This window comes from Manacus candei, unplaced genomic scaffold, assembly GCF_025592945.1.
Source record: "Manacus candei isolate 608988 ecotype Guabito, Panama unplaced genomic scaffold, ASM2559294v1 h1tg000014l, whole genome shotgun sequence".
NCBI classification, from domain to species: Eukaryota; Metazoa; Chordata; class Aves; order Passeriformes; family Pipridae; genus Manacus; species Manacus candei.
In genome coordinates this window covers 70175652-70188299 of record NW_026138062.1, presented here as the reverse complement: position 1 = coordinate 70188299, position 12648 = coordinate 70175652, and the positions used below count along the sequence as shown (strand labels likewise).

Here is a 12648-nt window from a genome sequence, read left to right as displayed (position 1 = left end):
TTTGCTCTGAAAAAGGCTGAGACATAATTAATGAAGGAAGTGGAGCTGCTGCTTTTATTTCCCCAGAGCAGAGTCATATGTTCAGAACTTTTGGCTGGTTCAGGAGTCCTGGCAGCAATGCCTGCATCAGCAGGGATGGGTGACCATCACAGTTTTGAGACATGGCCAAGATAAGTAAATTGCATCCGGTCTGTCATTAATGCATTTACTCTTGCTCAGTTTTCATGCCTATCATCACACTGAAGGTAACAACAAAAGTACCCAGAAGTCTGACAGGGAAGGATAGTTTCCTCTCTAATTCTAAACAAATATAATCATCAGGACTATGCATGTTTGGTTCTGGAGTCTAACCATGGGTGATTGAGAATGGTGGGATATAGCTGTTGTGGCTGGAGTTCAAACCCAAAGCTTCCCTCACAAAACTGTCAGGAAAATGGTAAAGGAGCAATCATCAGCAAGACTGCTGACTTTTAGTGCACAAAGTAATAGTCTTTCTCAGACAAACACGACTATCTTCAACATGGAGAGACAGATATTCTCTTGAATGTCTTGCTGTTCTGGACACATTTGGACTGTTTGTGCAATTGATTGCATAGCAGTAGATTCTGCTTATGTTTTCTGTTGGTTTTAGGTTTATTTTTTGTTTGGTTGTTGGTTTTTTTTAAATTCAACTCATTCCACTCCTGTGTAGGACCTTAGAATAAAGGATTATGTATGGCAAATCTTACAAAAGCATAGTCACCAGTTTAGTTTATCCTTTATCCTATCATCAGTCAGTCTTCTTTTCACTGTTTTTTGCATTTGCTTGAATTCTCTTACTGTTAAATTGCTCAAAATTTTCTTGCTATTAGATGTGAGCAGAGGAACTGTTTTATCTACAGTTACCTGCACAGTCCAGTGGCACAAACCCAGTAACAGGGCTGTAGTTGGGACTGGGAGGATAAGTCAGGTGATATGTCTTTCTGAAATGAGGTAGATGTTCTCAAAAGTTACAGACAGGTAGATGACAAAGGAAATGGTAAGGACGTGACCCTCTCATCTCAAAGTTGTTTGACCCAAATCCCAGTTTTTAAATTAAGATAAACAAGTCTAGCTACATCAGAAGAGTGCTAATGTAATAAGAAGAACCCCGATTTTGAGCAGGATACACTCCAGTTTTTGCTGATAATAGAATAGGGCTAATTTGACAGGGTTTGCAGTTTGTCTGTACCTTTTCCTGTTGCTATTTATTGATCCATTCCAAAATTCTCAGCACTGTGGTCACTGTCCTACCTTTTAATGAAAAATGTGAGGCTTGTTGGCCAATACTCATATGGAATGATGTTCCACATACCAGAAACTGCTGTCTCTGATGAATGGAAGCGAGGTGATAGAACTGTCTTTCTATGTTATCACAGTCTTTTTCAAGAGCCTTTTGTTGACATTGTTTGACACTTACCATTATGAGACTTAATTTCCAGAGTCCAGGATTGAAATTATGTTTCTTTTCTTGGGGTCAGTGAGTATTTAATCAAACACTACCAAACAACTCTTCTGTCATACCAGTTTGCAGACAGGATGGTATATGCTGTCAGTTATTCCCTGACCTTTTGGAGGATCGTCTACATGTTCCAGCACTGGAGCTGGTGATTGTGGCTGGCAGATATCATGCTTCCTAACACAATTTCTGAAGGTTTTATGCATTCCAAACACCCTGATTAGACATTTGCTTATCAAGAAAACCTGTATTATAACATTATTGAAGTGGTAAAGTCAAACAGTGCTAGAGCGGCTTTGTGCAGCTTGATGTAACCACCTTCTGCAAATGTGCTGGGGGAATTTTTTCTTGCTTGGTAAGAATCTTCTTTTTCATACTGTTCTCGATCCAAGCAGGGAGTGGATGGGCCACCTTTGAGTGTGAATTTGGTTTGTAGTAATGGAGAGACTGAGACCATATCTGATCAAGAAAAATTTTGTCTCATGACAAAATTGATTAAAGCCCAGGAGAACAAAATTCAGTCCTCTGATTTACCACAGAATTCATACAAGATGTGAAGTGCACTGCACCAATTTTTTAGGGATGCTTAGCAATTAGGTGTTTCCTACTTTTGTAACCTCAGTTTGTCACCTGTTTTGCAACGTGCTTGGTGTTAATGTCTCGGTCTGAAACCACTGAGCAGGATCTCTAACGTATAAAGTCCAGTGTAATGCTGAGTCCTCTAAAAAAACTGAGCCCATGTGACTCAAATTAAGTGTTCACTTTTCAGCTTGATCTCTTGGCACTGAGGAACTCATCTGGGACAATGTTTTTCCTGCAAAGGAATTTGCTGAACTTGAGTTGTGCAGTGTTTGCAACACAGTCAAAGCAATCATGATTAGACTATATGGACCATAGCAAAAGCATCACCTTTTTTTCTGTCAGGATTTGAATGAATGTCTCTCCAGACCACAAGTTAATCAATGAAATTTACACAAAATATCAGTGCTTGAACTTCTTGAATGTATGTTTGTGCATGGACTGAAGAGGAGTTCCCATGGAAATACTGTGGGACTAAGTAATTAACAACTGTAGCATATTCCATACTAATTGAAGAAATAAAAGTTGCTCAGGCAGGCTAACATTTGGCATTTTCTGCTGTTTATATTAACCACATTGCAGTCTTAATAGCGTTCTTTTGATATGGTGTTTATATGAAATGTTATAGAAGTAAACAAACTCTGTATATTTAAATGCCCTGAAGATCATTTAATGAGAAATATATGTTTGGGGGTTTTTTACCAGCCGGACATCTGAGAATCCTTTAAGGAATAATGATAGTTGCACATTTCTATTTGAATAAAAACACACAAAAGTTGATACCACCTACGTAACAGATACCTTTAATCCTTTTTTGAATAGCGTGGTTTGGTTTTTATTGTCTATAAATGTAATCCTGTCACACAATCAGAAATCTTTTGTGAAAACAGTGACCTGATAGATTTTAAGAGGCTTTTTGTTTAGAATTATTTTGCTGCTTGCAATTTCTCTATAGTAGTAACCACTTTTTTCTAAGTTTTGTCATTAAAAACATTACAAAACTTAGTAATTTTTTTAATAATTATAATTTTTAATTATAAATAAATAATAATGAAACTTTTTTCCCCTCTTTTACAGATTTCTTTTACAATGCATTCTGTTCAGGCCAGAATTTACTTAACTGTCCAGGTAAGCAAATACACATAGTCACATTTTTTTTTAATAAGAATGTTTTCCAGACATTTGATGACTAATTCTGAGAGACTGGTGTTCTGCATTACTGGGAAAAAATTTACAAAATATATCATAAATATGTTCAAAATGCTGTTGTTAGTTTGTCATTAAAAAAAAGAAAAAGTTGACATTTTAAGACTTCTACCCTTTTCAATTAGAAAATGAGTTTATTTTCCAAATGTATGTATTTTTATTATTTCTCTACCTTCTTTTCTCTTGTTCTTGTTTCTTCACATTTTGTGTTTTTTTCAAAACCTTACAAATGAATATTTTTTTCTGGGTACTGTCAGTCTCCCTTTACCTACCAGTATTTCAGCATTGCAAACAAGATTGTCTGCTGAAAACTCCAGGGATGGTATTTTGACATCACAGGAATGGCAAAGCAACACTGTAGTGGGTGTTGGGAAGTAGAGATGTCTTTGGAAATTTATAAGCAGAAATTTATTTCTGTACATCTGAAATTCATAAAATACAATTAGAAAAATGAATGAAATTGCAGATAATGATCTGGTTTGCTGGATACCAAAGACATTAAGGCAAAGCACCAGTTTACACTCTTGCTGTGCATAGGTTTTTAGGCTGGATTCTGTGTTTTACCTGTGGAATTTCAGTTATTATAAGCTGTAGGTAGTTTGCAGAAAAAACTTGGCCGTGTCTTTTATTGTTATGGGTTTTAATGAGGGAGTTGGGCAATATAATTTGCATACAGTACAACTTTAATGTTACCTACACCCCATTTGATCGTTTTTTTGATGCTTCCTATACAGTGATGTGATATCTTGTTGGGAGAGACAAGTGTGGACAAAATAAATTAAAGATGCTATTTTGGATGGAATATTGTGTTCACAGTATACAGATATGGTTTCCCTGAGATTTAAAGTTCTTGTGCTTTTCAATAGACTCATCTTAGGCCTGGTTAAAATAATCAAATACAGACAAAATAGTAAATAAGATCACAGTGTTCCTGTATAAGTCTTTCTCTTATTTCATGTTAAAGTGTTCCATAGCTCAAATTTTTTTATGGTATTTTGTTCAAAACATTACAAGATATAATTATCAATAATATATAATCCATTAATAATATAATTTTTACAACTCCAGCAAAAAGATTGTTAACACTGTCTATTCTTTTTCTTCTTATATTACGGTCTCTCCTGAAGAGCTTGTCATGGTGTTTGCTTTACAGATATACATTGTAATTAAATTGTAATTCTTTGATTGATTTAGAATAATAATTGTTTTATTTATCACTATAAGAAATCTGAGAAAAGAAATCATTGTGGCTCAAATAGCAAATTTATTTTTTAACAGTCTTTGTTTATTTAAATACTGTTAATAATTTTTCTGAAACAAAGATCAATATAATTCAGTAAAATTTCTCCAAATATGTCTTTGATAGAACAATTTTTAAATTTTTTTTAATTAAGAGAATTAAGTAAAATTCATCATCAAAACTGTATTTGTAGTGAATAAAGTATTTTCTCCCACCTCTTCCGTGGACCCTCCATGCTTCCTAACTTTGACCACTGCTCTCAAAAATTGCCTAGTCTGTGTTTCTGGATGAAATATGTCTGTCAGTCAACGACATTTTTTTAGAGAAAATAAGTCAAAAGGCAGAGGTTAGATCCCCAAAAGAAGTTTCATACTGAACAAGCTCAGGAAATGTGCCGTTAGGAATCCTATGAGGTTTAACAAGACCAAGTCTAAGGTGCTGCACCTGGGTCAGGGCAACCCCCAGTACCAATCCAGGCTGGGGGATGAACAGATCCAGAGCAGCCCTGCTGAGAAGGACTTGGGGGTGCTGGTGGGTGAGAGGCTGGACATGACCCAGCACTGGGAGCCCAGAAACCCCCCGTGTCCTGGGCTGCATCCAGAGCAGTGTGGGCAGCAGGGGAGGGAGGGGATTCTGCCCCTCTGCTCTGTTCTGGTGAGACCTTGGGGTGGCTAAATTGCAGCTTTGCAGTACCTGAAGAGAGCCGACAAGAAAGATGGAGAGGGACTATTTACAAGGGCCTGTAGTGACAGGACAAGGGGGAATGAAACTGAAAGAGAGAAGGTTTGTTTAGATATGAGGGAGAAATTCTTTTCTGTGAGGGTGATGAGTCACTGGCACGGGTTGCCCAGAGAAGCTGTGGATACCCCATTTCTAGAAGTGTTTAAGGCCATGTTGGATGGAGCTCTGAGCAACCTGGTCTAGTGGAAGGTGTCCCATGGCAGGGGGTTGGAACTAAATGATCTTTGTGGTCACTTCCAACTTCGACCATTCTGTGATTCTATTAACTGTTTACTTTCCTTATTGGCTTAATTTGTGGCCTTTTTTGCCCTTAATGATGATGATTGTAGCCTTTATGAAGTAGAGAAAATGAGCTACAGTAGACACTGCTGCTCCATGGACATGATATGTCTTTGTATGTATCCTGTACAGTTCCATAAATTAATTGGATCCCAGCTTATAAACATGTCTGTGATGAAGGGGGCTTGGCTGAATCCAGGTGATGATGAGCAGCACAGCATGGAGGGCAGTGCTGGTCTTTAATATTGATATTGAAATGGAAGCTGATTTGGCACCTTTCATATCTCCCTATCAACTTAAAACGTGAATCAAAGTATTTTTAAGATTATTCACGTTTTTGATGAGCCCCTTATTCTGTTGGCATTTGTGGAGTAGGAAGCTGTGAACCTGCATGACTGCCTAGTTACTAGTTGGGTTGCTGTTGTGATACTGTGCAGTAACAGAATTTTCTGTAGATATGTGGTCAACAACAATTCTTATGAAAATTCTTATGAGAACTGCCAAAAAGCTGTATTTTAGGGTTTGCAAGGCTGCTGATATTCTCAGAGGCTTTGAAAGCCTGCTAAAAGTATGGGTGTATTGTTATTACACAATTTCTGTGCAGTACACAGGTTGTGGACCAGGAATTTTCTATATGGACAAGGACAATGCAAAACAAAAATGCTTATTTTTAATTCTTTCATTTTAAATCTACATTTCATGCTCTTTTGAGCTACTGGTGGCATCTTGTGTTTTCATTACAAGGAGTGAATTCAGTTTCTCCATGAAATATTAAGAGCTCTAAATAGCTATTTTGGGGCAAAAATCTGAAAAGCATATTGCAGAAGAGCTCTGGTAAATGGCATGACAAAGTTTTTTGTACTCCAACAGTGCCTCTTTGAAATGTTCAGAAGTTTTAGCAAGTTAGGACTATTCTAGCACATCAAGTTCCTGGCAGATACAGAGCACATTATAAGGATAAGCTACTGGGAGTGAAGATTGGAGTCACAGTTTTCACACAGGGCATCCGGTTGCCAGTGTTACTCTTGAACAAAACCACAGGATTCATCTAATTATTCTCCACTCAGGTTTCATATACAGAGAGAGATCTATTCACAAACAAACTATAATCCAAAAAGGTATACAAGCTAAAATAAAATAAACCAGTGACTCACCATAAATTGTTCTCACTTAAACCTTTGTGGAGGTCCTGCCTCTCTTAGAGACCTAGTACTGGACATACTGGCCTTAGGATTCACCTCATGTGGTAGTTTCTATATTGTTATTTTGAAGTCTTGTATGGTATGAAACTGAATTTGTTTCTGTGCACCAGGGTGAGTTTTGTAAAGAATCAGTACAGATGAAATTGTTTCAGTTTGCCTCTGAAAAATTAACAACCACGAGAAAAACAAAAGCAGATTCTTGACTAAGTGTTGGGGTTTGCGTGTATTTGTACTCAGAATTCCATGTATCTCTGGGTGAGTGCAAAATGTCCTTTAAAAAGCAGTATTGTTATTAAAAGAATACAATTCCATTCATGTGCTCAAAATTTGGAGTATTGAAAATAATTTAATTCAGAGATATTTTTTCATAATGCCCGGCAGTAAATAATTGCTCTTCTGGACCCTTTGTTTTGATTGGTGACAAAAATATATGAATGTGTGCAATTTTGAGAGAGGCCTTAAATTTGTTACAAGGGCTGTTTCTTTTCCAACTTGGGGATGCAAGAATATGAACATTAGTACAAGTGATTATAAAAAGATTTCTTGTGGCTTTCACTGTAGCTAAAATGGCATTTTGGTTTGCTAAGAGGGTATTTCTCCATAATGGAAGACCCCAGAGCTCACGTTAACTTTGCCTATATATTTTCATTTGTGGTATTTTTGTTTAACTAGTCCTAAATTCAATTCCATTTTCCCTTCTTATGTAGTATTATCTACTGGTCAGCTTTGCTAATTCCTGTGGGTGACTTGTATGGCAAATCTCTTCAGTTTTTTTCTCCTCCAGACTGACTTCCTTTAAGGTGTTAGCACGCACATCTGCCTTTTCCCAGCAGGAGGTTTCGTCAGGAATTCTTCCTCACTTTGATCACACATTTTGTGCTGGCTGAGTCAGTTGCTGTGCCCACACATTTAAAACACAGCTTTAGTTCAGGTGGCTCAAGCCCCTCCTATGCAGATCTCACCTTGGCCCCTGAAGAATAAAAACAGTCAAAAATCATTGAGAGAGCTTTCATTAGTGGATCAGGAGTGTGGTCCTGGCCCACTGTTTATACTTGAGAAGTCAGGGTCCAAAACCTTGTCTCCCTTCAAGTATCTCTGCCACTAAGCATTCTCTTGGTCTTTCTTTAAGGAAAATGAGATTTCTTTGAGATCCTTTGAAATTAAATACAAACCTTGGAACCTCCTAACGGGTGTGGAATACACACAGTGCCTTTTTTTGTGCTGTGTCAGTAGGCCTAGGAAAGCCTAACCATATAGAGCCTTAAGCCAATTAAAATGTCCTTAATACTCTTTGTGCAAAGCTCACATATAAAGTTGTTAGCATATGCATATATGGGTTCTAGTCCTGGAGCTGCATCCAGACAGAGAAAGGTCTTGTTTTCAGACATGACAGATTTTGACAGATCTTCGTATGAGCACAAGAGGCCTCTTGCAGGGTCAGGCTCTCAGCAAACTTGGCAACTCTTTTCTCCATCCATACATCTTCCAAACTTGGATAATTTTATTAGTGCCTCAGCAGTTGGATGTGAGCATGAAAGAGCTCCTCCTTTCATACTCTCTTTAACTTTGTAGCCTTAGTAGTTACAGAGGACATTTTCAGAGACTAGTTCTAACTTTAGACTCTTGGATATTCAAACAGTTTTTATGAAAGCAAGAATATCCAAGATTCAAAACTAAGCACCAAGTCTTTTTTTCTTTCTTAAATGTCATCATTTATGCAGTATTCTTACAATAATTATTAGAGGGAGAAGGAAGCCTGAAAAGATAGTTTCATACCTTTTAAACAATTTTAAAGCAAGTATTTAAGGCAATTTCCCATTATGCCTTTTTTCTTCATTCTGTACTTTCTTATCTTCACAAGGATGTGGCAGGTGAAACATAAATTATCGGTCACCTCAAGTGGCTTATGTGAATATTTCAGCAGAAACAACTCAACAGTTTGGTTCGGTAGAGCTTCAAATTTAGTTTTAAAAGTTAGTCAGACAAGTAAGAATAGGATAGTGTATGTAATTTTTTTTCTCAAATATCTCCAGACAGTAGTATGTCAGAAGTTACAGGAGCTAAGAACTACAAACCTCATCTTGGAACAGTACAGCTGTAACTATTGGGGCTTTGGCATTTTCTCAAAATGAATAACTGGATGAGATACAAACTTGCTTCATTTTTGCAGTATCTTAAAAACTGTCGTATGTCCAAAGTCTTAGTATTAAGTAGTTTTTCCTGGAACATTTAAGGGAAATTTCATCTAAATATACCAGCAGTATTATTTTGTAGTTTAAGCTGATATCTTCAGGATGCTATTTTTATGACTGAATTTTTTATGTCTGAAGTGTCTTGGTTAGTTTTTATAATATATAGGAAAAATGAACAGCTGATTTACAATTGTCTTGTGATTTCTACGCAGTTTCGTTTTTCTAACCCGCTCTGGGTATAGTTTTAAATGGTATTGACAAGGTTTTTTCTGATCTACTTGAATGCAATTAAGCAAATAATCAGGACAAAAATTCTAGAAAGGATGAGGAAGAAAGGCTTGCTAAAAATGAGTTAAAATATTTTCCAACCTTTTTACAACTGCCCTGCTGGAATCACCGGCAGCTATAATAAATAAAAGAAGTTAAATTATAGAGGGTTTTTTGTGCCAATTCTCTTTTAAGATGATAATATGTCCTAAAGATTTTGTATCCTATTAACTCACAATGGTTTTAAAACAAAACAAAAAGCTTTTTAGCAAGCGCATCTAATTCTTCTTGAATAGAAACTACACTGTGAAGAAATTCTGTTCTAAGGAAGTTGCTTATGTTACAAAGGGAAACATATGAAAGCCAGCAAACGGCAGATTTACAGGTCTAAATCTGTTCCCCATGTATCACTCTGAAGACTGAATGTGGCAGGGACCTGCTAGAAAATGATGGTGCTGGAATGTATACTCGTACATATGTCCTAGTCTCCTTGAGTCTCAGTCCCTGTAATGTTCTCTTCATGCTTCTAACAGTAAAGAGAGTAGAAACCTTAACTGTTGCAAGGTGGTGTTGCCTTTAATGTTGTTTTATGTAGTACAAGAAAAACATCACGTATTTGTCAGCCCAGGTTTACAGGATCTGTGATACAATCCCTGTTTCCCACTGCAGATGGGTATCAAACCAAAGTCCAAAATGCCACCATCTAGTAGAAAAGACTCTATTCATATTGATAATTAGACAGACACATACAACTCTGTGAGGCTTTTTGTCTATTTCTATGAAATATTGAACCATCTGGACACAAGCCTGTGCTGTGTGCTTTGGGATGACCCTGCTTGAGCAGGGAGGTTGGACCAGGTAACCTACTGCAGTCCCTTCCAGCCTGACCCATTCTGGGATTCTGTGAATAAAAAACGTGATATTTTCAAATCAGGAAAGAAAGTGCAACCAACATTTCATACAAATCTAATGATGTACTTCTTAGGCAAAAGTGGGGAGTGCAGAATAGAAGAGGTAAAAATTGTGCTAGAGAGTGTATAACACCAAGCACTAAGGTTATGTATGGAACATATGCTTTGCTTCATAATTCTTCATCACTGAGGCTTTTTGCTTGTTTTTTAAACTCCTCAGTCCTATTTCTAAATTGTTCTGTACTCCCTTCTTTCTTACTTCTTCTGAAGGTTGCCCATGGACTCTTGTATCTATATATATACATATGGACTTGGAGTACTTATATAACAGGCATTATCCAGAGGAAGAAGTAATTTAAGAAAGAATATATGTGAGGAAGGGAGAGAAGGTGACTTGGAGCATCCCTTCACATGGCAAGATATGGTTTCCTAGAACATGATTTGTTTGGGGACTTTCAGTTTTTTCCCCACACACTGATGTTGTTTCATGACTGGGTTGTCTTGCTTTAAAGGCACTTGTTAAATTGAGACTCCAAATGTCTGTGATAGAGAGATGCAAGTGTGCTAGACTGGGCCCACTGAATGTACAGATGCCAGACTTATTGGGAGTGACACTGTAAAATTAATATGTACACACTGCAATTTAAAGGATAATATTATGCAAACATTCCTAAGCATGACATGTTAAAAAGTAGCTACATTTTAGACACATCCATTAATATTTTCTCTTGAATATCAAGTACTTCTTCCCACCTGCCATCTCTTCCATGTTTTCACTTGCTATGATGGTTAAATGTCATAAAGCTGTCATAACGCTGTGACTAGGCTTTTTGGTTAGTAGAATCTTGCACAATCTGCATTTATATTGTGCTCAGCATTTTAAAAACAGATTATACATTTCAAGCTGTACCCAAAAGACATATTTTGAATAAGTTTTTTTTCCGTTGGGGCAGATTCTGAATTGCTTTTGTTTTTTCTAGCATACAGCACTACTGTGTTTTACCTCTAAACAGTATATGGGGGGGGAGTGGTTAAATGACTCATTCTGAATCCTCCTTATACTCCCACTTCAGACTTACATTTATGCATATGATGGTGTCACTTTGGAAAAGAAGCAGCAATTCTAGGTGCTCAGGGTTTGCTGGTAGAGATTTAGTTCACAAGTCACCTTAACCACCATTTTAATAGCACTGTTAAATAAGAATAGTAAATTTCTTCCTCCCTGGAATTTTATCAGCAAGTTCACACTCCCATAATCACCGGCAGTGGGTCTTTAAAACTTTAGCTCTGCCCTTTCATACTGGACAAAAAGTATCCATCCTGATTTTTAGAAAGTGTCAAGCATAGTTAGGTCATACCTTTCTGCTCCCCTCCGCAGCCTGTCTCACACAAACATATACTTTCTGTTCATCTTAGCTTGTGAACATTTTTGCTTCTTAACACCTGGATTTAAATATTAGAATTCCACACTACAACTAAACAAGCAGATAAATTGCCAAATTCTATAAACAGTCACAGCTCTTGTAGAATCTTGATAACATTTGAAAGTCATTATTTTATTTTTCTGATCATGGCTGTCCATTAATACCATTGTACCTGTGCCCCAAAATACTATGATTTCTTTTCCCCCATCTGAACAAAAATGACTAAAAATAAGAAGAAAGCTTTGATTGAGGTGGTTTCTTCTTGTTGGTTTGATGGTGCAGAGGCTTGGTGATTTCTTTATAGGCAAACAACCACACACTTTGTTTCCAAGTCTTACTGGAGATTTGAAAACAAGCTCCTATTATAATACCAACTTTGCCTTTTTGATGAATAGTAACAGGAAACTCCCAATCTCTATGAGCATCTCTTGGCTGCAAAGGGTAGGAGAGGCACATGAGGACTCATATGTTTAAGATGCTTCACCAAACTGTTCCTTCCCCTCCTACCATCCTTCACAAGGCTTGAGCATCACTTTAAATTTAACCAGTGAAGGTACTTATGAGTAGTCCTGTAATTTTCATTAGTATAGATTAGGAACTTACATTTGTTTATTGTGAAGTACTGTGTAATATTCTTCACGTTCTATTCTAATGTACAGAAACCATAATTCTAGGCTTCAGTTCGTGTGCACTCATTTAGACAAATTAAATAAAAATAATTACAGTTTAAACCCACCACATCGACAGAAAGGAAATCTACAGTGACGGTCAGAAATCTTAATTGGTGACTTAATAAATGAACCAACAGGCTTAGCTATAAGCCTGTAGTTGTAATGGCAACATTATGAAAATGTCACTAGCAATATCATAGCAAGGTATATTAGCATTTGCAGTTTAAGCGGGATAAATAAATATCCTCTTACAGGCTTGAAATTATTGAATTTTATCTCTGAACTGAGCATTGCATTTTCTAATGTTTCTCTATTCAAATTTGTTCAAAATGTGCTGCTCATCAACCTGCTCATTCTTCTAGGGAAAAAACAATGCTACACTGGAAAAAAACACAGTTCTGAGTAAAATGAAATCAAATTATATATTCTTGGAAACAATTGCACACTATTTATTTAAGA

General features: G+C 36.8%; 1 protein-coding gene across 19 annotated transcripts in view; it reads left to right on the top strand.

Annotated features, from left to right (window-relative positions):
* Positions 1 to 12648, top strand: part of LOC127467540 (uncharacterized) — a 284446-nt gene that overhangs the window by 218431 nt on the left and 53367 nt on the right. For 18 of the 19 annotated variants that reach the window (XR_007903162.1, XR_007903164.1, XR_007903161.1 and 15 more), the window contains one exon: positions 3134 to 3184. Coding sequence is in view for 9 of the 19 variants with exons in the window: in XM_051779616.1 (XP_051635576.1) it covers positions 3134 to 3184 (51 nt within the window). In the remaining 10 variants the exon portion in view is untranslated. Of the gene's footprint in view, positions 1 to 3133; positions 3185 to 10364; positions 10993 to 12648 lie in introns of those variants that run through there. The other variant, XM_051779620.1, reaches the window with a different exon arrangement.